General features: G+C 41.2%; 1 protein-coding gene across 2 annotated transcripts; it reads left to right on the plus strand.

Annotated features, from left to right (window-relative positions):
• Nucleotides 1–632: 632 nt before the first annotated feature.
• On the plus strand, nucleotides 633–27,779 carry LOC105690679 (single-minded homolog 2). 2 transcript variants are annotated; one of them, XM_025747163.2, is made up of 9 exons: nucleotides 633–786; nucleotides 17,483–17,938; nucleotides 21,080–21,165; nucleotides 21,350–21,439; nucleotides 21,618–21,839; nucleotides 24,086–24,297; nucleotides 24,382–24,488; nucleotides 25,677–26,192; nucleotides 26,313–27,779. In XM_025747163.2, the coding sequence occupies exons 2-9, from the start codon at nucleotides 17,764–17,766 to the stop codon at nucleotides 27,047–27,049; spliced, it is 2,145 nt and encodes a 714-aa protein (XP_025602948.2). In that variant the 5' UTR covers nucleotides 633–786; nucleotides 17,483–17,763; the 3' UTR covers nucleotides 27,050–27,779. The 2 variants fall into 2 exon arrangements, with proteins under 2 accessions (XP_025602948.2, XP_048513570.1); XM_048657613.1 differs by lacking the exon at nucleotides 633–786 and adding an exon at nucleotides 14,614–16,053.
• Nucleotides 27,780–27,793: the final 14 nt, after the last annotated feature.

Here is a 27,793-nt window from a genome sequence, read left to right on the forward strand (position 1 = left end):
GTCGAGCTGGTAATTGTACAACGAAAATTTTTCTAATCTGGGGATGAATATGATAATGGAAAAAAACTACGAAGTTCGGTTGTTTAAGTTTAAGGAAAACTAATTTCATCATAATTATAGCTGCTATAGGTACCTACGAATCAAAGCGGCACATAATCATGATCCTAAATCTTATCTTGAACATTATTTATTAATTTTACATCATGTTTAATACCGTCGTAATATAATGTTCAATTAATAAACTCAACAAATCTCTATGGTATAAAATAATCGACAGCACAGCAGGAGAGAAAAAAATTAATAAGAGAGAGAAAGAGGGAGATTTTTTAAACAAGTGTGTGAACTGGAATCTGCGAGAAGAAAAAACACAATAACCAAAACGGAATATATCGTGCATAGTTAATTTATAAATCGAAATCTGTATATAGATCGTTGGAAATTCATAGTATTGCAATTCATTCATCGACCATTATATAACAGATACATGGAAGAACGATCGGAAAGAAGAGAAAAAAAAGGTATAATAAATAATATTGAATTTATCGTAAAGCAATGAGAAAAGTCCGACGGTAATAACACAAAATATTATCGTTGCAATTATAAATGTAATCTGTATATTGTAATAGGGTTGCGATAACTGTATAGCTCAGTGTCGTCACTATACACAATCGTATAATTATCATGATCATCATCATCGTCGTCGTCGTCATCTGCGAAATTTAATCATCTCAACTGTCTTGGATTTCAAGAGCGCTGCAACAGCAATAATTATACCGGAATTCTCAGGTCAGTATAATTTACGCATACATCCAAACACATCATACAATAGTTTGATTATCTTCTCAATTACTTAGTTAACTGATTAATTACGAATGAAAAGTTTTCCAAAATCATTCAGATGCGCCCGCAGAGTTGTCTGTACGCGCACGTTATATTTCGGCTAAAATTAATGAGCAATGCTAATTGACGATGATAATCGCGGTGACGTCGTTCATTAACATATAATATATTTACTGCAATTCTATGTACCCAACTTGCGGCCCAATTATTCTACACCATAGTACAGCGTGCGGCGTGTCGCCGGTGCACTTATATTCGAAAATTACCTAATAACTATTTTATAACATCGAACTGCGGAGCAGAACTATTTTAGAGCCGTAATAATACGCGTAATGCAGTTACGCGTTTCATATAATACTGACGCAACGAATTCCCGTGTGTAATACCTATAAGCATATTTATGTACGTAGAGTGCATAGTTTATATAATAGTATATACATATATACGTAGTCGATATAAACGTCATTTTTATCTCAATTTTTTTCCGTTCCAACACAAACCGAACTATTCATCATCCGTACGTATACAGGTATATGTGTGTTACGTAGATATATGCAATGAATTTTTGATAGCGAAAAAAACTGAGTGAAAAAAAGTGACGATTATCAAAAACCTATAATATATTGATACGTGAAAAATATCATTGCCCCGACTAATGATATTTATATGATTAAAATACGATATTATTTTGATTTTCTTTGGTATAGAAGGTACATATATGTACACCTGTATATAGGTAATAAATATTAAAAGTATATACACAGCTGCAGCGCGTTGCAGAGCGACGCTATTATTTCAGAAATTATATTAAAGTTTATGTTTCGTGACCGAGACGCGTACGTAATGTAATATGTACATATGTGCCTATGTACGTATTCACGTGTATACTATATAATATTATTAAGATTGCGGAAAACCAAGTTCGGGTGCAGGCTGGTAAATGAAATAGAAATCTTTTTTTCACGAAGGCAGGACTCCGATCTAGTATAGGTACAATGAGATTTGAGATTTGAAAAAAAGGAAAAGACACACGTGAGGCACAGATATCGTACGACATCGTCCCTAGAAGTTTCATCTAGAATTCCCGTATTCGCTTAGCAATACCTACAAGACATCAAAATTTAACGTACGCCATAAAAGATATACATCAGTGGAAACAACCCCCCCCTGTATATATTTATACACTGTACGCGTCTCGTAATACATAAGTGTCGAATTAATCTATCGATAGAGTATAGATCTGTCAACGTTAGATACACGTATATCGTTTGTATCTCTCTGGGTACCTTTTTACACGGATGAAAGATCTAAATTTTGAGCGTGGGAAAAATAGAAAAGTTCAAAAAACCAAAACTTGTAAGTGAATACACGAAGAAAATTAATCAATGGAAAACTGGGATTTGGTATAGTATATCATTTCAAAAGAAACATGTATATCGAATCAGGTCGAACGCACACATGTTTAATTATCATGTACATCAAAAAAGTTCAAATTTTTCTCTCCTCTCACATCTTCCTTCGTTATTTAATTTTTTTTCATCTCCTCGTGCCACCGATGAGCTGTCTATTCGACACACAATCTATCTACACGCAATGAAATTTCAACCCCCTTTTTTTCGCGTGAGAAAAAAAAATATCTCACAATACATCGGATACAACGCACATACCTACCTGCGTACCGCGCATAGGTGTTCGATATATAAATCACCCGCATGATACGCATATGGGATACGAGTAGTGCAGGAAGAATCTCCTCTTCCGCACAGTGGCGGGTCCGTGTAATCATCATCGTCATCGTATCGAATACAAGAAGAAAATAAAATCGTCTCCTCATTCTTCTTTCGGGTTTTTTTTTTTCTTTTTTTTTCTCGTCTCTCCGATGCCCACCCCTACAGACTTTCACTTCTCTTCTTCGTTTTTTTTCTACTCTACCTGCAACACAAGCGATTCGAATATCAAGTTTATCATCGAAGGAAAGAAAATTTGTGTGTAAATAAGGTACCTCCTACCCTGTGGAGTATTTGGGTGTCTCGAATTATACATGCCCATATTATTTTATTCTCAAAAGTTTCGAGTCTTCTTTTTGTCGCTTCTCACAAGTTAATATCCTTCACTGGCCACGCACCTATAGTCCAATTTTCCGAGCAACCCCCGTAAAATTGACGCGTCTAAATAACCTTTGGGAAGTCGCAACCTCGAAGCACGGGATATGCCCGTGATTATCCAGCTGTTGACGTTTGTCTAAGGCGACGCACGTACGTACGTCGTGACCAGTTTCTCGTGTGGGGTGTTTTTCCGATGGATGTTTAACGAAATTAACGCCCCTGCGACTAGGTATATAGGTATACACTACACAGCCAGGCAGGCAACCCGCCCCGAAAGTCAAAGTTTCACTGTATTCTACCTTGACTTTTTGCGTTTTTTTTTTTCCCCCTTCGAACGCTTCCTTTTTTCCCTCAGCTGGTTCTTCCTCCTCCTCGTGTACTTTTCTGGAGTCGCGGGTGCACGCATATAAAGTACGCCTAAGATTTGGGGTTGAACTAAATCTGGGGATTACTATGTTGCGTATTTTCAATCTTTTTTTACGTGTTTTTAGACAGGCGCATAGAAATACACACACGACGTTGATTTCAGTTGCCGAATACACAGCGTTTGACTGTCGGTATAATATATAATCTTATTTTGGAACGTCTTCGGTAAAGGGGTGAGGGTGAGGGTGGGGTAGCTTCTCCTTCGAAACGATCGGCGTACAAAGGGGTGTCTTCTTTTTCGAAACGCCACGATTGTTGTACAGCGTACCATTTTCCCTTTTTGTTTTTTCGTGCAGAGATTTTTCTAAGCGATTATACAGGCGTACATGGACTTTGTAATATATACGACTAAAGTACTATAATATTCTAGGGTAGATCTAATAATAGAATAAGTTTTTAACGTCAATAATAGCTCCGAAATATAATTGAATGAACTCTCGCACTGCCGCAGGTTCGTACATATATATTATATATATGTATATATAGCTTATGTACTGTATACGTATACATACAACATCCTGGTACGTGCGTAAACTGCAATTTTCTCAAGTATAAAGTGTATAGAGAAAATTTATTCGGCAAAAACAAGAAGAAGAAAAAAAAAAAAAAAACTGCATCAACCAAAAAAAGCTGCAGATGTATGTGAATCCCGCAATGCACATATATATATATATATATATACCACGCAGAGTATATAGATGAGCGTAGTACGGATAATTATAAAAAATGCAAAATTAATTTCTGAAGTAGCGAATCTACAGCGTCACGTCGAATCGAATCCTTTACGTTTAAATATTAAATCGCACGACGTCACAGCTGCTGCGAATTTCTCCATACCTATGTATGTACGTACACATGCGTGTAAGTTATAAATAAATATATAAATATACATAATAAATCATTGGGGCCAGCTGCTGTCAACGGCGATAAAAGTCCGGACTTCTCTCAACTTCGCAGGACTTTATTAACCTTCTACAGTACGGAGTCTTGTAGGTGTACATGCGTGAAGCACATGGGGGTATTATACATAGTACCTATATAAGGGACTGGACCGAACCCAGACTATAATAAGGAAATTAATAACAATAAACACAGGAAAGCATAAATTTCAAATACTTATAGCTTACGTTATACGTTCGACGGAATATATGCGCGTCCACCGAACTCTTTTTATTTTTGGTTCTTTTTTTTGTTTTGTGGTTTTTGATTTTTAGTTTCAGAGTTCCTTTTTTATTTCGTTTCTTTCGTTTAACGTTCTTATTCGAGATAAGTTCGGACTCCGTGCCACGAACAAACTGCACCACATATAACGTTCGTTACGAATACATAGATTTCCGATACATGTGTACGTCGATTCATGCATTTGTACATATGTATAATAGGTATAAATGGATTATGTACTTGGTTATATTCACGCCTCGTCAAAGAAATCCTTTGTTAATTGTTTCCTGAAAAATATTAGAACACAAATAAAAATGTCCCAATAAATCTCACGTATATAATAATATATAACGACGACGTCGCGATGATTCTTCAATTTATACATAACATTGAAATTTGGAGCAACAGGTGTACGTATGAGATATTTTCGAATCTGCTTCGAGAAAGAAGCGAATTATAAGTAAAATCGCACCGGCTGATCTTGGAGGGTATTTTTTTTCCTTCTCTTCATTTTTTCTTCTTTCATTTTTCATTTGGTCCCGCAGAGCATCAACGCCTGAGGTCACGGCCCTGCAAAAATCGAAAAGAAAATATATATATTTCACAGTACTAAACGTTTCGACATGTGTAGAAACACGAAATTTGATATTTCTTTTTCTACACTCGGCACCCAAAACCTACTAACTACCTTCACAGCTGGGTGGTAGTTCGGTATCTGTTGTACGACCACATAGGATGTTGGCTCAAAAAGAAAAAAAAGGAAGAACAAGAAGAAGAAGGAGAAGAAATTCGTCGCTATAGTTTTACCAATTTTTCGCTTTTAATTTCTGATCCATTTGTATAACAATTCGTCAAAGCTCGTGTGAGAGAAGAGAAGAGAAAGCAAAGAAAATTTGAATTTTAGATTTGAAAAAAACCAACTCATTTTGCGAGTTGTTTCAAAAATACGTCACTGTGTATGTACACGTTATAATGTGAGCTTTCAGAAGTAAAACTGCAGAGTAGTACCCATGTGGGTAAAGTGCAAGAGAAAAAAATCAGAGAGAGAGAGAAAGAAAGAGGGGGGGGGGGGGGGGGGGGGGGAGAGGAGAGAAAAAAATAACTAAGAGCAGGATGGGGGAGGGGGGGGGGGATACGTGACACCCCTGCAGCAGGCCCATGTAGACTTCAGACCCAAGAAGTTGAAGTCTTCAGTTTTGTTGAAGATCGTCTTGTGCAGAGCAAATAATTTTCCCTTCTCTATAAGTATATAATTCATACAGACGTCGATGTTAATTGAATTTTTTGTTGATCATTCGTTGAATTTTTTTATCATTTTTTTATTTCTACTCCATCAAAGTAGGTATTATGAATAATCCGTCATTTTACGTACCGCGTATCGTGATAATAAAAATTATTCCTTCCGGGCAGAATTGTAATAAAAAAAAAGAAAAAAAGTTTCCTCCACGTGTGGGGGGTTAAAAAATACATTAAAAAAAAAAAAAAAAACTAACTTTCGCATAATTGGTACGGAGGGAAGAAAAAGTTTCGTGTGATAAAAAAAAAAAGAATTGAAAAAATCGAGAGATAAAAAACAAATCTAATGAGGAATAAAATTTGTTCGTTTCGAATGTATATATGTACAGTGTGCTACGAGAGGAACTTTTCTCATATACATATGTGTATAATGCGTACGTATGTGTGTAGAAAATGAAACGTAAGTAGCTACATGCATTTAGTATCAATTCGCAAAATAATCGTAAGAAATAGTTTCAAGTAAATTTTCCAAAAAATGGAAAAGAAAAAAGTTTGCAATGAGAAAAACAAAAATGATTGTTCGTGCTTTATAGTGAGGCTAATTATATTTTACCCCGTGTATGTATAATGTGCCTGAATATTTCTAAATCAACAAATCGAACACCGTCCATCGTTTTTCAGCTTACAGTAAAAGATGAAAGAACGATTTTTTAAATCCAAAAACACGCTGTCGCAATAATTGTTTTAATTTTTATGTATAAACAGGAAGTAAGCACGACCATATGTATGCACGTGAGTAAATAATCGAATAAACAAAAATAATTAATTTCATTTTGATAATTAAACGTGCATACTTATACAGAGGAATGTTGAAATACAATAACGTCACTATGTGTGATACACATGCACGGATATACATAATGTATAAAACTTGCAATGAGTGCAAACTCAGCATGAAACATATTTTATTTCACAAATCTTTGTGACATCTTATCGTTACTTTTCATTCTTCCTCGGGGTCCAAGGTTGAAATATTTCAGTTCTTTTTCCCCCCTCCCCATTTTTTGGCGTAGAAAATAATTCAGACTCAAACGTATCGTAAGCGGGGTTGAAAGGGCACCGAGTTTTCGACACCGCGGGTACAACACCGCGACTGCTGCGAATTTCGAAGAGAGTGAAAAAAAAATAAAATAAAATAAAATAAAATAAATTTAAGAACGAAAAACAAGGAGACGCAGAGAATAAAAGAACAGCTGAGCAATAATAACGTTTTCTCGGCATCCGATCTCTCGGGGAATACATATGAGTATATAACACACGTTATACTGCACGCGAAAGGTTCGCCGGAGTCTAGACAAGGGATTTTTTTTCTCAAGGTGGGACGGGGTCGCCCTGCACCTTTTAGTCCGTACCTATAATATTATACTTCGGTCCTTATTTTACCGGTCGCACCTCGGAGAGTCGTCCACCGCGTACGCTATACGCTCGCAGAACACATATGCAACAAACGCTCCGCGAACTTCACGTAGTGTGCAGTTTAGTGGCGAAACGAATCCACCGAAGGTTCTGCAGAAAAGTCGCGGAGTCGCAAGCCAACTTCAAAAAACCTTACCGACGTCTCTTTTCTGCACGCCAATAAATTCCCCACCTCCTCCCCCTCATTCCAACCCCTTCTTCTTCTTCTTCTTCTTCTTATTCTTATTCTTATTCTTCTTTTCTCTCATACACCATATACACTATACGTCGTTAAACGTACTGTATATACCATGCACACGTACATAACTATGTATTTCGTATATGCGAGCGGGGTAAATATGTGTGCGCGTTTTATCGGGTGCAGTGCATCTGATTGATTTTTTTTTTTTTTTTCGAATTACAATTTTTCGCTACGATTCCTCGGTGAAAGAGGTAAAAAATTTTCATCGTCACCGCGAACATTTAGCGGGTAATTAAGCAATGATTAAGTGTGCGGAGTTACCTGGGCGCGAATAACGATGATAATAAACGTCGTTCGCTAGGTTCGCAAAAGGTCAAAAGCGTGGAGGTGATAATAACCAGCAAATATACCGCGGTATTCGAAATACACACGTGTGTACAGGTGTGTATACGAATGGACACGGGCATATAATATTGGGCGGATAATGCGTGAAATATATCTACTCCCACGCACATATGTACCACGTGTACATTACCACTTATTTACCGCAGCTTAGAGCGCGCATAGAAGTTTTTTTCGTATTTCCGATACGTAAAAATGATACGATATCGACGATCGTGTCGTATACAGGGTGCTGAATATACGCGAACACCTATGTACCTGTGCGCGCGTATGTAGATCATGTGTTAGGATATTATCTGCTAGTGGCATGCGGGTCGAAAAATTAGAGGTGACGTCATTACGCGAGCTCGCGAATGTGTGTATGTATATTATACATATCCACATCCATATATTTATGTATTAATATATATTATATGGAACGTGACGTTCAAGAAAACACGACTAATACCCGCAATCGCGTATGAAATTATCCATTTTTGCACGAAATATTATGTATAACTGCTCACGTTGTATATACATATATCGTCCCTGAAGAGATAAAATAGCTGAGCATAATTATTATACACATGGATATATTGTTAACATCGTCCCGAAGTGTGTAGTAAAAACATCCTACATTTATGTATATGATACATCCGCGATGTCGTCATTTCGGTATCGCTGTAATATGCGGAGGATGTAGTTTAATAAACGCGAGCTATGTGGATAAAAATTCGATAAGAATAGAGGAAAAAGATGGAAAGAGGAGAAGGAAATTCCGTCGTTCCGTTGGCTTCAGATTTTCGGATCCCGAAGTTATACATAGGGAAATCTGCATACGTGTATTCGACGTTTAGGTAACGCCATTTTGGATTCGGTTGTACAACGCGGCGGGTATACACCGATCAGTCACACTTAACGTCAGGGTGAAGTGGCGAGGCCCTAAGGGCTGCACGAGGTTGGGTAGCGCAAACTAAAGGGCTCCTCCCGTGGGTGGGACCCTCATTTTCTCTCCCTTCGTTTCTCACCGTGTACTGCAGTATATATATACGTGCCTCTGTACATATCTACCTGGTATACATTCACCCTGCCGTATACAACACACGTATATCGCAGCATCCCCTTAGGTATTTTTTCTACCACCTTTTCCGCTCACCCTTTCGCGTTCCCCTTTTTAATGCTTTTTCTCGCTTTATTTCTACGTTTTCCTTTCTCGTTTTCATCGTCGTCGTTCCGTCGTCGTCGTCTAGTTTAAGTTCACGGGGTGAGATTTCATCCTAGCTCGCCCACGTCGTCGCGAAACGGTGTAGATACGCACATATAGACATTTACTGTGTACCGCTGTACAATACACGGCGCACGGGGTGTAAGTTTGGAAGGTCCTGGAGTGAGACGAGGGTGGATCGAATAAAACGAGGGTAGGAAGTTTGATTCGCGAAGGGATGTCGACGCCGAATCTCGACGATATCCCTTGCGGGGGGGTTTTCGGGGTGTGTATACGTATACACGCTCCTCTCACACGTATACAAATAATGGAATATCCGTATATAACACGGACCGCGGGGATTGTCACCGATTGTCCTTTTACTAATTGTTATTTGTCAGGCCCATTAAGGGTCCCTTCTCCCTTCTCCCCCGCCCACGACCCACCCCGGTCTCCCCTCTTGCCCCACATCGCTGTTTTTCCCCCCCTTTTTAGGCTTTTTTTTTTTTTTGTGTCGCTCTCACACAAAAACCGGACTACAGATTTAATTTTATCCTCATCATCGATCCTCGAAGCGAGATCCCCGAGGCTGCAGATGTTACACGTATATGTATAATAAAGCTGCTCACTTTGAGGGCCCCGTTTGTACTTCGCCTACGCCGTATCGGGATGCGAAAAGCGAATCCCAATTTCTCTGATACGTAAAAATGTCGATCTGCTAGAAAAAAAAAAAAAAACAAAACGAGAAGAATCGATTCGTGGCGATTTCAAAAATTACCTGCCCCCACAGGCGATTTGATTTCCGATGCGGTATCGAATTATGGCGTACACTCGGTCGATTTATGGATTTGGTCCAGCCGGTCCCTCACTCGTGCCTCGCCATGTGCTGCATATACATATATGATCCCGCATAAGCTGCTGCCGGTGGCTAGCAATACGGCGATCAGTTGTCGGGTTTCAAACCGCGTGTACCAGGCGTCTAAACAGAGGCTCGAATTCGTAATCAATAAACCCCCGGCAAACCCATCAACCTTACCCACAGGGTTCCCCGTACGTAACGTACGTAACGTTTATACGTCGTATACGACAAGCGCAGCTTTCCACCCCTTCCAAAGCTCACGCGTCTCGGACGACGTTGCTGCTGCGGATTCCGCAACGTTTTACACCTTACCTATCCTGATGTATTCTCCGATCTCAGATATATCGCCCGTGTAACAACGCACACATATTTTTAGCATTTACACGTGCAGCTGGATTACACGAGCGAATGTTATTGTAAATAACAACGCGACGTGAAAAATAACAACGATGACGTCCGATCAAACCGTATGCACTGTACCACATGTATTCAGAGTATACGTATAGATATGTGTGGATATCGTTGATTGGGAAACATTGACATTGCGGACCTTCCGTAAGAAAAAATAAAACAGAAAAACCGAACCGAGGGAAGAAATTTTTTGAAACAAGAAACGAGAGTAAAAAGTACAATATTTATGATAATTTACTTGCAATTAGTTTTAGCTTCAGGTTACACCGGAGACCTATAAACGTGTACCTGTTGTAATTTTTTATTTTTTTTTTTCTTCTCTTTCGTTATTTTGTTGCACATAAAAATTTTCTACTCAAGGTTTTACATGTCGATTATTGTTTCAGTCGCTACTTTACCTATGTACGTACCTGGGTATATAACTACTCGAGCTTTTTGAAATATGGTCGACGACTTATTGAAACTTACAAATGATTCTGTATATGCGTGTACGGGCAAATAGTTTACACACTTTTTCTATTTTAGAAGAGAAAAAAAAAAAAACCTTGCGTCACACAAATGGCCACGTACAATCGTACACCGTATATATATTTTAGTCGAAGTTGAACTCAGACTATGTGTATAATACCCAGTAAATATAGTTGCAGGCATATACCAAATGCCACATATGCACATCTATACTGCAACCTGCACATTGCACGTGCATATATAAATTTAAGAAGCCTTTAAGATTATGTTTTGTACGGTCAGCATAACCTGAAGTTTTTTACTTCTCCTTTTATTTATTTTTCTCCCGTCGCGTCAGCGTATGTATATGTATACCATGTATATACCGGTGTCAAGAATCGTTGTTACATACGGAGGTCGGGGTCCTGTAAGAAAATTAAATTACACGAGACTCGTTCGTCCGATCCAGATTAATGTCAATGAGAGGAAGAAGTGTTATTTCCATAATTCTCTATATATTCGTCAATGACCTGTAACACTTCAGAGGACAAACATGTTATTCTCATGCTATTTCAACAAGAAATTTCGGTGGCAATGCGGACTATCTTAGAGTTGATATTGAAAGCTCAGATTATCAGGGAATTTCTTCAAATTTATTTGAAACTCCTGGGAGAATTGAAATTCGAAAACAACCCTGTTAAGGACCACCCTAATGTACATGTATTTCTGTGTCTCTGCCACCGATGTACCTACTATTTTTGAACAAACACAAAATACGATCTGTGCAGATATATATACGTACTCGATATTTACGTATGTATATGTATAATGTATAGATAGGTTCATATATAAACGGCCAATATTTGCAGAGATTATTTAGAAAAATCTCGCCCACGTTTGTTCCATGTTTTCATAGCGTAAATCCCCCGGATATACTCGAATGTGATCAACCGTTGCAAAATTCAACGCATCGTGTGCGTATATATATGTATATAAATTTATACGTATATATGAACACGTCATTCGCGAATTGCACGTCGAATGATAACGATAAACAATAACAACAACGAGGGGAATCGCGATTGAGAGGGTTTTCTTTTTTCATTCGATTTTTTCCCCTCCTACCCGCGAGTGTGAAAAAACTTCAAAATTTCCGTACATACAATATGTATCCGTACGTGGCAAAATTAAGTGGATATCGGGTCCGGGGGTTGTTTCCCCGAAACGTGGAGACGCTTCTAGATTATTATTGGATTTATAGCTCGTCTTAATACGCGTTTCTATATCGCGGAGTGGCGGAGAGGGAGGAGTCGACAGCAAACAGTAAATTGGATTTCTCAGCTTCCGAATAGGAGAAGAAAGGGCTTATTCGGATGTTTGTTCTTTTAGTACGATGGGCCGTGTCGTTGTACACGGACGGAAATATCCGTGTAACAGCTCGCTGTATACGTCGTCTTCCGTTTTCAGATTTCCGTTTTCTGTTCTCCGCCCTCCGCCCTCAGTCCTCGTCCCTTGGCCCTGCGACCTCCGACCTCCGACCTCACCGCTTCATCCACCCCGTCCTCTTTTTCTCTTCGGAAGACATAAACTGCGCAAGGGATGCTGGGACACGAAGTATGCTAATAATTTAGGCCTTGGCTGTATAATCTTACGTCACAGTTCCGCGATGAGGAACCTAACGCGTACGGCTACAAAACGTAATTCATAAGTATTGTTACAAAATTTTCTAACGTCTGCCTTTATTTCTCTTTTTCTTTGATTATTTTTTTTTTTTTTTCTTCTCTTTCGATTCATTAATCAAAAAATTGATTCACTTTTATGATTTTCTTCAATTCAATTTCTCTTTCTCTTCGTTTAAATTTATTCAACGCGGTGCACCGAAAGACGAACGAAAGAAAAGGAAAGGGCAGGAGAGAAGAAAAAAATTTGTCACAGGAGAATTCGTCCCTCGGAAATTCCTGACCTACATGATGGAAAAGGAACATAAAAATTAGATGCACGGTCACATGCCTATGTAGACATACGTATCGCGACGTGCATACCCCGTCGTACAAGTACATAAAGCCTTCGTTTGTATACGATGTACATATTTACCATTATTGAATATTTTTGGGAAAAAGAAAATAGGACAGTTTTTTTTCTTTTCCACCCTTATTTTCGGCGTCTCTCGGAATACCGCAAGAATAGCGGGCGGGGCGGAAATGTGTTTTAGCAAAACAGCCGCGATCCCGGTGCACCGAATACCGTGTAACACGTATAGTGTACGCGCTTATATGTATTACACAAAAAAGAAAAGGAGGAAAAAAAATAGGAGGAGAAAGAGAGGAAGTTATAAGCCGTTCGGTGGTTGCCCAGTCGTGCCTCGTGCCGGAATTTTGGTTTTTGGAACTTATTGAGGTAGTCACGAACCGCATGAAAAATCATGATCGACGATCCGCCCGCTCGTATATTTTAAAATTTATTTCGCCCCGCGTTTTCAGACGTACACACAGTAGGTAGCTGAAACTGAGACGGATGGACCCGGATACGTTCGACAAAGCGTCGAAAAAAAGGAATGAAATTGTTTAAAATTTTAGAAAAATCAATGGAGAAGTAGGAGACGAAAAAAATTTGTCATTCGGTCGACAATGGATGACTGACTTTTTTGAAAACCTGCATTAAATTTTGCGTTGATTCCGTGGCGAGAGAACAGATAAAGAGATTTATCTCAGTGGTGCGTGAGAAATGTTGTTACAATCGGCATAGAATTTGAGGACATTACGGTGGTTAATAATGGCAATATAATTTATGTTCACAAAAATGAATTTCAACCAGCAAAACCATCAGCAGCAGGTTTTAACACTTGGGAAAACACAGAGCGAAGACAGGTATTATATTACGACCCCGGTGGGCCGCCATAATCGCACTGCACCAGCAGTGGCGAAATTTTCGAAAAACCCCCACGGTCTTTTCACGGTCTAGAGATTCGGTTTAAATTTTCGAAATTCAGAAATTATAGGGCGGGATTCCCCAGGCGCGTTGAAAAATTACGGTTACAATAATCACGTTCCCGGAGGAGCGAACTTCCAACCTGACCCGAACTTCGACGAAATTGTCGTCGTCGTCCTTGTTATTATTAATCTGAAACGAATCGGGTCGAATGACGTTTTATAGGTCAATGCCACCCCCGTCCCCGCCGTCTCCTCCCTCTTATTTTCCCTCCTCGACGCGAGTGCGGGGAATTTTTAAAAACGAAAGATACAGTAAAAGCAAATTAACCGCAGGTGTGCTAAATGTAAGGTGCGCAGAGCTACACGTGGAAAGAAATAAGGGAACGATTTCCGAATTTTAATACACGGTAACACGTGGGGTGAAAAATTGTTACCTGCAGCCGGTTCGAGCCGAAGTATGAGACAACTGGAAAATATAGTTTTTCTTGTCACTGTGTATTGTATACGACTCTTCCCTGTATTTTCATCTTTTTCTACGGGGTAGCGTATGTACATAGGTACGCACCCGTAGCCGTGCAGTGCACCTTACTCAGTGAACACGTGTTCTCCAGATTTTCCCAAACCTAAATATATTTATAAGTAATAACCGTTAGCCCGCAGCACCAGCACCTCGGTTCGCACCTACCTCGTACCTTTATTGTAATAAGGTGCAACACATGGTTTGCATTAAGAGACAAGCTCAATACTTTTATGTAAACGCGTAGTTTATACCTGAACCTACTTCGACTCACTTTCTCACCGAAAACTCGAAACTACGAAAATTTGAAGAACAAAAAAGCGAATGGTATAAACGGGATAAAGCAGATCGACGACGCAGTGCGATGAAAAGGAATGATCGATGCACACGACGAATAAAAATCAGGCGAAAGAGTTCGTGCGGATTTGAGAAAATTCCCAGGCCCCCCCCCCCGAAATTCACCCCCGACACAACCATTGGGGTTTAACGCACGCCGTGACGTAGTCAGCGGGGGGTCGTCGTTTCCGACGAGCTCGTCAACGTTAACAGTGCGGCCACCAGCAGTTGCCTTTTTCCTTTTTTTCTCTCCGTCCTCTCCTATTTTTCCCTTTGATTTTCCTCCCACCCGCGCGTCCGAATTACGCACCACCGGAGCGTCGGTAGTGGTAGCAGCGGTTGGTGGAATGGTCGTAGAGCGTTCGGAATTCAGATTTCGGGATCCAGGAACCTCCGTTTCGTTACGTTTCGTTCCAATCCGATCCACCGCTCCTCTTCGGGACTTTCCCTCGGTCCCCGCGTAGCTCGTAGGTCGTTGTAAAAATCGCCCTTCATCCCTCTCTTCTCTTCGGAGCCTAATAAATATATATATGTATATACATATATTCACGGTACATAGAGCCATGTATTCTACGTGGATATAAATGAATGTACGTACCCAGTGCAGATACATATATGTATATATATAAATACGTCCCTCTCTCCCGGTGTATGTACAAGGCTGACCCTGCGGGAAGGGTGGGGCTTAAAATAAGGGTGTTATAAGTGGTTGGGTGTTACCTTCACGAGTACAAGTTATACCTACAGATATACAAGTTTTATCCCCCAGCTGGGGGATGACGAGAGCGACAACATGGGGGTAACTGAAATCGTACGTAAAATCACAGTCAGTTTCTTACTCTCAAAACCTGAACCACGCGCGAACTTTAACACCCGCCGCCGTACGTTACTGCACCGAAATTCTTCCTTGTTTTTAGTTTTTTTTTTTCCTCTTCCTCTTCTCTTCTCTTCTTTCTCCACAAGTTTTACGTGACAAAACTTTATCCAACCACCTTAATTTTTCACCAGTGTTTTTTTCTCCTATACCTCGTCGACTCACCCTCCCCACCCCCTAAATTTTTTCATATACCCACGCAAGTCCCACATATTTCATCCCCACGTATAATGTCGGATTTATCGGTCTCTGCGATTAATACAATACGAACAACGATGACAATAATAATAACGATGATAAATGTGATTTGATTAACGAAACAAATACAGGGAAAATTTTTTCATCCAAATGCAGTGGAAATATTAATATATATATAATTATAGTAATTTAATTAAATTCGGTGATTGCATCCATAATTTGTTTGACCACCTTTCTTTCATTTTTTTTTCTTTCTTTTTATTATGTAATTTCGTGTGCACAACGAATAAATTGGACAATAAAAAAATAACAGTAGTAATCATATTAATTGAATTAAAAAAATGGCACCTATGATAGAAAATCATAGACGATTGACGACAACTTCAGCTTCAACTATTTTGAACAGTAATCCGTACGTCGATAGTTGGAAGAGGAGGCAATTAGCCGCAGCAGCGAAAAAATTTCACCCTGGTAAGTTTTTTTTTTTTTTTTTTTAGCCTTCGTTTTTGTATTCGTTTTTTTTTGTTCAAAATTTTTTTCCTCGCTACGACCCGCGTGTGCAACGATTATAATGTGAGGTGTACATACGTATGAGCGATGTGTTTTACTAATTATAGCGAAATTGCGAAACTAATAAGTTTTCCTAGAACGCGAAACGATCGTGAACGTATGGCGCACATGTATGAACGCTTTATATTATATTATAAAAGAATTTCTGTATAGCTTCGTGGTAACCCGTTATACCTGCGGCACCGATATACAGTACGTATGTACCGTACAGTATGTGCATTTTTCATCAGTTTTTCATTTAATTCTCTTTGATTTTCTCTCCCGCTTATCCTCGAGTGACTATTTCTTTCTACCATTGTTTAAGAAAATATATTCAACCGACGTTGTTATAACTGGACTCCTCTTAAACAATCGCTATACGCTCGTTCCACATATCCGTAAAGTTATGTGACACATATTGTTATATATATATATGCGGCTGCACAACTCTTTAAAATATATATATAAATCGTAAATGACACACAACGAACCGTGGAGGATGATGAATTTAGAAAAAAAAAGTAAGCGCACAGAATAACGTTGGGATTTTTTTTTTTCTTTGCCAACTTTTCGCATCGTTGGGCTCCCGATTAACTAAGTTATACTTTCAATATCCTATCACACGCGCTATCGTTTCTCCGTTCGAATGAGAGAAAAAAAATGTTGTACAGCAAAAACAAGATTTCAATATTCATTTGGACGTTCGATAATTACAATCATCGTCGAGATGACGGGGATACGCGTAGGTGGGAATGAATAAATATTCGAGAGGATGCAAGGAGTATCCATTATTCAGTTGTGATTTCCATAGCGCGTAGACGCGTATCCCGAAGGAAGAGCAGGAGCGGCAGGACGATCGAGGATCTCTTCGCTACGTATAATACAGTCGCTCGCGCGACACTCGCGTCGTTAGAATGCTCGTTTTAACGACGTCGGAGGATAAGGATACGCGATTCTGCGAGCGACGCGGATGGCCCTTTTGGCGACGTCCCTCCGAATATTGTTATACAACAAACCGTAAAGCCCCGCAGCGTGTAACCTTTGCTTCGCACTTTCCTCCGCTGTCCTCCGCGACCTCCCTTGCATTGTTATCGTTTCTTTTCCCTCCCTCCTCTCCCGTTCTCCGAGATTTCTTTTTCGTTTTTTATTTCTCTTCGTCATTATTTTACGCCTAGGTTACGGATGAAAAAAAGAGCAGAGCTAGCTAGAGGCAAAACCAAAAACTGAGAAAAACCTATTCTGTCGACGGATGTATGTACAGTAGGGTGGTCTTTAATGGGGTTGTTTTCGAATTTCGATCCTCCCAGGGGGTTGAGACGCTTCCAAACAAATTTTTCGCTTTGATTTTCAGGTAGAAATTCGCCCGGTGCATTTACCAAGGAGGAGGACTTATCGAATTCGCAAATTCGCGATAGTAAAATATTCGGCAGTAACAACAACAACAACAACAACAACAACATCAACAATTACAACAACATAAACAACAACAACAACGACAATATAAAGAAGAACAAGATCGGCGGCGAGAGTAACGAAAACGTTGGTATAATAACGGATAAGAAGAATTGCGCCAACGATATTACGTTGAACGTGACTGGAGCGAGCTTGGCATCCGGTCCTCAAGAAGTTGTAATGAAGGAAAAAAGCAAAAACGCTGCGCGGTTTCGTCGGGAGAAAGAAAACCAAGAGTTCTTTGAACTGGCAAAACTCCTTCCGCTTCCGGCGGCCATCACATCACAACTTGACAAAGCCAGTATAATCAGACTGACAACGAGCTACCTAAAAATGAGGCACGTTTTTCCCGACGGTAAGTAAAAATTTATTACTTTCCACTCCGTCGTTTACTTCCCTATCGCAATTACAATAACCGCTACGATTTGACGAACATACAAATTTATCGATATAGAATCGTTCAAAATTCAAGGGCTCGCTGTCCTGCGACGTTACACACCCAGTGAAATATAAAAAAGAAAACAAAAAAAAAAAAAGGAGGGTAGGGAGGAAGGGAAGAAAGGACGGAAGAGGGGGGGCAGGGGGGACACTAGAGATTCTCGCAAAGGGCAAATAATATCGGATGAGATGGGTGTGATTGTGCACTTAGTGCATTGTTGTAGGCCCGGTATGCTTTGTAAGCAAACCATGGGGGCCACCCGTTTTCTTTTACAGTTTTTTAATTTTTTTTTTTCTCATGCACGGACAGAAAACGAGACAGTATGTAATATATGCGCAGACTATATACCGTAACGTTACAATGGCGCACCTATATGTACACGATGCATTTTATTACATACATCGAACCACCTGATCTTCGAAACCCTGGCGCGATTTATATTTCGAGTGGCTACATCCCTCTTGGAAAGAAGGACGTCGCGTCGCACCCTCTGAATTGAGGAAAAAAAAGGAGGGGAAAAAAATCAAACTGACAAAAAGTAGAGTGGTTTCTTTTTTCATCAACGAGATAACGTCCTGCTGTATACTTTTCAAGGATTATCGGGTAACCGATATCAAAGAATTTTTCTTTTACTTTTTTCTTAGGTCGATATTTTATTTGATTGATATTGAAATACGTTTTTTCTTTTCTATACGATCTCCCACGATCGACAGAATCGTATTAAATTCATATACCGATCGCGAGAGATTTTTATCGGAATATATTCAGAACTTCAGCTGTCGGATTTTTCTCAAAATTGGGGCCAGAATTTGACGTTATTTTCTCTCAAGGTGTTCTATGATTTTCTTGAATATTTTGATCTCGAATTCACGAACTAAATTGATTTATCTATCAAATTGAACGAGTTATCGCGAATTTTTCAATCTTTAGAGCAGAAAAATTGAGATGTCTCCAGCAGAAAAATTCGTAGCTCAATTTGACCAACGGAATCGTGTTCCTTAAGTTAAAATACATAAGCAGCGTAGCGCTTTGTTGTGAGACGTCACCTTGGGAGCTGAGCAGAGGTGACGCCCCACAACAAACCGCTACGCTGCTGGCTGCGCTGACTCCAGTTAAGCTCGGGTTTGCTGTTAAATCGAGAAATTCGTTCGAATATTTCGCTCCACACATAAATGCGATGAAGCAAAGTGGGTCTACGACTAAAACCACTCGATGTGTCTTATAATTTTTCTGCTCCCAACAGCGAATAATTGATGATTACTCGATCGATTTGATAAATAGATCAATTTGGCTTTCAGATTTGGATTCCTGAGCTGATTATACGTGAGATCACTCTTGAAGAACCAAACAAAAAATCGATTTTTGAGCAAAAAATAAATCATTGTTTTAATTGAGTTTAATATGCTTTTCTTACGTATTTTGACCTCAGGAATCCGAATCTGAAAGAAGAATTGATCTATCTCTAAAATTGACCGAGTTATAGCCAATTTTCAGCTTTTTGGGGTCAAAAATTAAAAATTGTTTTTTTATGCTTTCCTTATGTAATTTGAGCTCAGGAATCCGAATCTGGGAGAAAAATTGATCTATCTGCAAAAATGACCGAGTTATCCCCAATTTTTCGCATTTTTTACCATAAAAATGGAGATATCTCGAAGGGAAAAAATCGTAGCTCAATTTGGACAACGGATTCGTGTTCCTGAGGTCAAAATACATAAGAAAAGTGCCATACGATCAATTTTTAAAAATAAAAATTTTTGCCCAAAATTTGAGATTTTTCCAAGGGGTACCCCTTACGATTTTTTCAAATTTTGACCAAAAATTTTTATTTTTTAAAATTGATCGTATGGCACTTTTCTTATGTATTTTGACCTCAGGAACACGAATCCGTTGTCCAAATCGAGCTACGATTTTTTCCCTTCGAGATATCCTCAAATTTATGCCAAAAAATGCGAAAAAATGGGGATAACTCGGTCATTTTTGCAGATAGATCAATTTTTCTCCCAGATTCGGATTCCTGAGCTCAAATTACATTAAGAAAGAATAAAAAATCAATTTTTAATTTTTGACCCCAAAAAGCTGAAAATTGGCGATAACTCGGTCAATTTTAGAGATAGATCAATTCTTCTTTCAGATTCGGATTCCTGAGGTCAAAATACGTAAGAAAAGCATATTAAACCAAATTAAAACAATGATTTATTTTTTGCTCAAAAATCGAATTTTTGTTTGGTTCTTCAAGAGTGATCTCACGTATAATCAGCTCAGGAATCCAAATCTGAAAGCCAAATTGATCTATTTATCAAATCGATCGAGTAATCATCAATTTTTCGCTCTTCGGAGCAGAAGAATTCAGATATCTCGATGGGAAAAATTCGTAGATCCACATTAGTTGACTATTTCGGTTTTTTGAGCTCATACATCCAACGGCGACACATGGGATTACGATACTGATATCACGTAACATTTATAAAGCTATATAGCGATCAGCTAAATCGTAATGTTACAATAGTTCGCGTTTTATGGTATCCCATCAGTCTAACGAATAACTCGTCATTGATCACCGCGCGGTGCAGATTCTTCAGCGATTGATTCGCGCGTGTACGTGCAGCAAAACTCACATAATATGTACATAACACAAGCATATGTACACACAAGTCGCAACAGCATCGGTGTATCGGTGGCAGTTCTGGTGTTCACTCTATATCGCATAGGGTATGTACGAATATGTACAGTACGTACATAGAAAAGTTTTCGCCGCGAACAACTCGAGCTACCGAGCGAACGCGTCGCCGCTAATATCAAAACTAATTAATGCGGGAACACGAACTACTTGCGTTATACAAGTCGCTGCTGCTGCTGCTGCTGCAGAGGACTCGAGTTCGTCACATGTACATATTTCGCAGCCCCCCTTCTTTCCCTCATTTTTCAGCCGCGTGTTGCTCCGCACTAGCTTCCAAAATTTCTCTACGTTTTGGAAAAACTTCTCCCCCGATCCTAAGTTCGAGTGCAGAAGTTTTCGAATAATTTCAGACGGTGAAAAATTGAAAATTTCATTTTCAGGTCTCGGAGACGCTTGGGGCGCAGCACCTCCGGCGACGAATTCGAGGGAGGCTGCGATAAAGGAACTTGGCTCCCATCTTTTGCAAGTAAATAGAAAAGCCGAAAAATTTGCACGAGTAAATCAATGAAAGCGAAATACAGCGGTTTTTCGATAACGAAGTTTCAAACGGTCGAGATTCCGATCGATCATCGATTTCCTGCTTTCTTTTCGCTCTCAAATTTCTCAAACAGAAGAAAAAAAGACTCAAGAATCTTTCTCCTTTTTTCCAGACTCTAGACGGCTTCATCTTCGTGGTCGCTCCCGATGGCAAAATAATGTACATCAGTGAAACGGCGAGCGTGCATTTAGGACTGTCCCAGGTCGGAGATATCCCCTAATTTATTCTTCAATCGAGAAAAAGAGAAAGAAAAAGAGGACTTGACGAAATGAAAAATCAAAAGCGCACAACGTCGCCCTCCTCTTCTTCTTCTCCTCTCATTTTTCACCCCACCATTTTGTTTCCACTAATAATTCCTCCCCGATTTTTTTATTTTATAGGTGGAATTGACCGGGAACAGCATTTACGAATACATCCACCCCGCGGACCACCAAGAAATGGAGGCCGTCCTGAGTCTCGGCCATTTGGCGGCGTCCCCCAACGGACTCAGTTTACCACCCCCGAATCCCAGGGGAGACATAGAGCTGGAACGGGCATTTTTCCTGCGGATGAAATGCGTGCTGGCCAAAAGAAACGCCGGACTCACGACGGCCGGATACAAGGTGAGTGCGTTTTTTTTTTTTTTGAGGAATCAATAAAAAAGGAAACTGGAAAAAATTTAACGCCCGGTTACTCGGGGGGTATCTGGGATCGATTATGAGTTTATACAGCGATTTACCGCCTCCGGTGTCCAAAAAATGGAATCTAATATTTGCGGCGGCGGAACAACGAACCTTTTTGTGACCGTTCGAAATAAGCAATGTGAAAAATGAACGACAATAAAAACGAGGAGGAAGACTGAAGGAGGAGGCAAAAAAAAATCCTCGCGATTAGATGATTAGCATAACAGAAGCCACCCGTCCATCCGCAACAGGAAATCGTAAAACGAATAAAAATACATAAATAAAGATAAGCGCGGCGGCGAGGGGGGCAGCCGGGTAAGCAGGGGTGGCATTGTGATGGTCACGTGCGTTTTTCCTACGACGATCCGAACGACCACCAGGTAGATATATCGCGCGTCATTTCGTACGCAACTCGGAGCCGATTTCACCGCATCGTTTCCATTCTCTCCTGCGATAAAAATTCGAAAAATCGAAAGCACATCTCTACCGTGGAGCAGACACGACCACGTGTCGCACGTAACGTGCAAACATCGGATTACGACCGCATATTGCTTCGGGGTTTCGATTACGCCGTTAATTAGCCGAATGCGTATACCGCGAGCGATTCTTCGCCTCGCTCTCGCCAAATCCCTCGGTAACGTTGACTACTTTAACGGGGACCCTCGAATCGCGAGAGGATTTGTTTAGCAAATAGCTTAAGCTCCGACGGAGCCGCACCTATGATTTCGCCCACCAGCTAGCTACCGCGTAGTTAAGATCCCTTTATGTCTTCCCTACCCCGCGTTATACCTCCCACACGCTCACGTATGTAAGGCTACGGGCTGCTTTCAACCCCTACGCAATCTGTACACGCGTGCGGTGCGACGAACTTAATTTCATCGACTGTACATTACCGAGGTCTCTTTCCATCCGTCAAACTCTTCCTCGTTTCTTTTGCCCCCTTTTCCTACCTCTAAGCTGTTAGTTAAGCTAAGGGGGGTAGTTTTTCTATGGCACTTAAAGGACAAAGAGTGAGGTAGTTGGCTTTCTGCCTTCTCACCCCTACTGTACGTACGTACAGGCGCGGAGGGGTTCTACAAAGCAGACGACATTCTCGCGCTGCACCGTATAAGAAAAAGGAGTAGAAAAAAAAAAAAAATCGTTTCAACTTCCCCGTGCACACGCTTGCCACGCACTCCCCTCGCGGTGCGTTTTACTTTTTATTTTCCCTCTTTTTCTATCGGACCCCGAGGCCTCGCGTAATCAAAGTGTAATTGAGCGTGGAATACCCGCGACTCGTGCCTCGTGTCTGTGCCCCGTTGGGTAGTAACGTTGGGTCAGGTTAGGTCTGAGGGATTTAATTGAGGGCGAAAAAACCCCCGTGGAAAAATATCTGCGGAGAGACGCCACTCCGGACCCCGAAATGTCGCAGCTTTTGGTATCCCGGATTTTTTTTTTTTTGGTTCTTCTGCAATTTTGTATTCCCTTTGCTTATATTTTTTTCCGTTTTTCGGTCGAGTCGCTTATTTTTATACAGAGAGGACAACGTGAAATTGCACGTCACAGGGTTAGGCGTGTGTGTAACAAGGTTATTTGATTAACAAATTTGTCGACTGCACTCGTCGGAAACGAAAAGTAAAAAAAGGAACGAGATAGAAAAGGTGGAAAGTAAATGCAAAAAGGAAGCTACCCCTTTGAAAACGAACCTGCAAGGGGGACCTGTATACATGTGTATTGTATTAATTATTCAATTAAAAAAGAATTGTTAATTTACTATGCATAATTCTACGCGTGAGCATACGTCCTTTAAAAGAAAGAAAGAAGAGGAGAAAAAAAATTAAAAAAAAACAATTCTTTCACCCCTGTCTATGCGCGCACTTTACTTTACACGGGGTACACTTATTATTATATACCCTCATATCGGACTTTCCAATGTATACTGCACATACGTACACGGTATACGTACACGCACGTCGGCTATGTATTTACATAAATCTATACTCGTCGAGTGCATCCCATGCACCGCGTCTCGAGTGGCCCCATCCTTGATACTATTTTGTCCCGTTGGTTTCCTTTTGCTTTTCGAATGGAGAAAAAATATTCGCTCAACCCCCAATTAGGTGCGCGGAGGCGAAGTTCGCCTCCAGTTTTCGGGGCGAGTTCGCCCCTACCGAACAACAAAGTCACTTTTCGTTCCTCCGTTTCAGGTGATCCATTGCTCGGGTTATTTGAAGGTGAAACAGTTCAGCCTCAGCGGGGCCGGGGGTCCGGAATACGAGGAGACCGGCATTCAAAATGTCGGCTTGGTAGCCGTGGGACATTCGTTACCCCCGAGTTCGGTTACGGAAATAAAATTACACCACAACATGTTCATGTTTCGTGCCTCCCTGGACCTGAAACTGATATTCCTGGACGCGAGGTGATCGAACGTTTCTACGTTTGCTCCTTTAATTTTTCTCGCCCGAAAAAATCTCACGGCGTATCTGTAATCCTTCGTTTTCAGGGTCGCTCAGTTGACGGGCTACGAACCTCAGGATCTCATAGAAAAAACTCTGTACCACTACGTGCACGGATGCGACGTCATGCAGATGAGATACGCCCACCAAATACGTAAGTCTTGCGGCGATAATCGTAAGGAAGGAATAAAGATCCTTTTCGAAACCTCCCGTGTTCTCCTTCGTTCTCCTTTTTTTTTTGTGTGTTTTTTTCTTTTTTCGAACACGACGTTGCGAGGGCGCGCGACGGTCGGGGTTGTTTTTTCCTCCTTTTCTGCTTCATACCGGCGTACGAGATACGATGAAGAGTCATCGGGCGCGTCTCTGCACGGGTAATACACGTACACGTGTATAATTCTAACGCGGCGCTTTTATCTCAACATTTTGACGTCGCCAAGACTTGAAGAGTACCTCTATAACTCACACTCCGCACCTACTGCAAAACTTCATATTTTCCAGCAGGGTGAAATAATACTTGAAGTAAAGCATTGTGTTAAAACAGCTGACGTTTTACTTCGTATACATACGACAAACTAACGAGAGCATGAGGTATATACTCGTGTACACGGTCGAGTTAAAAAGCTCTCTCCGGTTTCGGGATTTTTCTCGACTTTTTTTCGTATCGCCGTCCACCCAATATGGCAATTTTTTTCACCACCCGCGCAAACTTTCTCCATTCTTCGATTTTTTTCTTCTCCACTCTTGTCACGGCGGATACGAGAGCAAGAAACTTAGGATCCTCTGCCGAATCGTACGGCGAAAAGTCCTTCTTGTTTCCCTTATTTTCATTTTCCATCGTTCTATGTACACTATATGTAATAACATATCCGTGAATACCTTGCACCGGTCGTTGTTGTCCCACGTGTTTTATAACGGGTGTAAATTATCGATTGAAAAATATATGCAGCGCCGGTTAGAACCGCAGTAGCGACCGGCGTCAGGGGTGGAAACGGGAGCAGGAGTGGCGCCTACGCTCTCCGATTCGAAGGAACTGTGTATACATATACGTATGTATGTATATAGAGCGCTATCGTTGTTTGAACAGACTTGTCGTTTCCCGCGGGTAGTTGAAATAATGCCCCTAATATCACCCCCTCGTACCTCGCCGATACCCGGCATGCACCACAACCGCGTGTAACTACCTTACACACATAGGTACGCGTCCATTTCACACCCCCTCCGTGCTTCCCACTTTTAACGAATATAATGGAAGGAACAGAACCGGAAGCAAATCTGGTTGAGGACGATTTTCAGGTGGTCTGATCGCGACTTTTCTTCCCTTTTTTTTTTGGATTTCTCACAGTGCTGTACAAAGGTCAGGTGACGACGAGGTACTACCGTTTCCTCACGAGGTCCGGGGGTTGGGTTTGGATGCAGAGTTACGCAACGATAGTTCACAATTCGAGGAGTTCCAGGCCGCACTGTATAGTATCGGTGAACTACGTGCTGTCCGACCTCGAAGCATCGGACCTGGTGCTGAATTCCGAGCAGAAACTGTCGTCGGGTGGCAGCTGCCAGTCGGCCGCGACGATATCCGGATCGAATTCGTCGGCCGCGCAGTCTACGGGTGCGGCAACGGGCACGACGGATCTCGATCAGCTCGAGCAGAGCCCCAGTCCGCCCTACAGGACTTCGGGAAGGGTGAACGAACCACCGGACACGGAGTACGGCGACAGCTCGGGATACTCGGGGGCGGAATTCGTACCGGGACAACAAACTAGTCACGTTCATTACTTGTCCAATTCTTACAACCCCCAGAATCCCGGCAGCCACGAGGAAGGATCCTACTATCCGGCCGAACTGTTCTACCAATACGGAGGTGAGTCCTGCCCAGTGTTTTTTTTTTGCCTTTTTGCGAATAATTCTCACCCTAAGAGAAACGAATCACTGACCTTCGTTTCCCCCCATTTCTCCCCCTTTCTCGGGTTCCGGTCGTCAGGCATGCACCACGACCCCCTTCCCTCGATGCCGCATCACCAGCAGCAACAGCATTCTCACCTGGTCCACCACCCGGCGTCGACGACGATCCAGCAGCAGCAGCACAGCCCTCAGCAGAACAACCAGCAGCAGCCCCAAGTCGCCCAGCAGACCCAGCAGCAGCATCAGCAACGGCCGTTCTCAGCGTCTTCAAGTTCTTGCGGCAGTTCGGACGCCTCGGACAGCCACATGCCCAGTCCTCTGGGTCTGCACTCGTCCCTTCCGCCCGGTTACGTGGGCCACCACAACATCCTGGACTCGTCTTCCGCCTCCTCGGCGAGCGTACAGGGCGACGGAACGATAATGTTCCCGAGCTGCGGTTTCAACAACAACAACAACAACAACAGTTACTCGGCGACGTCGACGCCGACGGGCGTCGCCCACCAGGAGAACGCGGCGTCCGCCTACCCGGGTCATCACAATCCGAGATTGGGTCATCCCCACGCGCACTCCCATCATCCTCATCACCACCATCATCACAACCACCACCACCACCACTCGCTTGAGCATTTGGAGACGACGGCGGCGACCGGGTCCGCCGGTTACACGAGCGTCATTGTGGACACCCAACAGTACAGTCCGGGTCCGATCGTTCAAACTATTCACAGTGTTTCGCACGGTTCGGGTACGATAAGTGGCACACCCCCCCTGGCTTCTCATCAACATCATCACGAAGTACACCACCAATTCGTTCACTGACGTTCGTTGCAAAGCCCGACCACTTAGCGAGCCCAGCTCTGCTTTGGAGTCATTAGAAATTGAGAGTCTTCGACGTGGAAGACGGAAGTGGAGAGGAAGAGAGAAAACGCTTCCTCCAAAATTCGGTCATTTCGGATGACGAACGACGACGATAAACTCGTGCTGGTCGCGAGTATTGATTATTCGGACGATTTTTAATCATTGCTAATCACCTATTCGTCGCAGCAAATTGGTTTCTTTAGAATTGCGGAACGGAGGGATGGAAAAATGGACTTTTTCAGCAAATTGTCGGTAAGAACTGAATTAGAAATAAGAGGAACACGGAGATCGGAATTTCAAAGAGAGAGAGAGAAAGAAAAAAATTATCCCCATTCTCGATCAATTCTCATTGAATGCTAAACTATTATGCATGCAGTATGTTTCGCATCAAAACTTCACTGTAAATATACGACAAATGATACGTAGAAACGAAAAAGTAAAAAACGAACAAAAATTAATCAAAGAATATAAATACCAAGAATATTGATTCAAGTTTGCCTAGACATGTTAACTAACGAACAAATAAATAATCAAAGTGCCATAAGTCGCGGTGTACATGTATCGGCAGTGTAGAGTAATTTTTGTTCTTTTGGAAAAGAAAATTTTTCCGACTTTTTTTCTTTTTAGTTTCATTTTTTAGATTAGTGTAAATATTATGAATATATATAGTCGTTAAAGAATATAAATATGCGTATACATATGTAT

The sequence above is a fragment of the Athalia rosae genome, chromosome 6 (assembly GCF_917208135.1).
Source record: "Athalia rosae chromosome 6, iyAthRosa1.1, whole genome shotgun sequence".
Lineage (NCBI taxonomy): Eukaryota > Metazoa > Arthropoda > Insecta > Hymenoptera > Athaliidae > Athalia > Athalia rosae.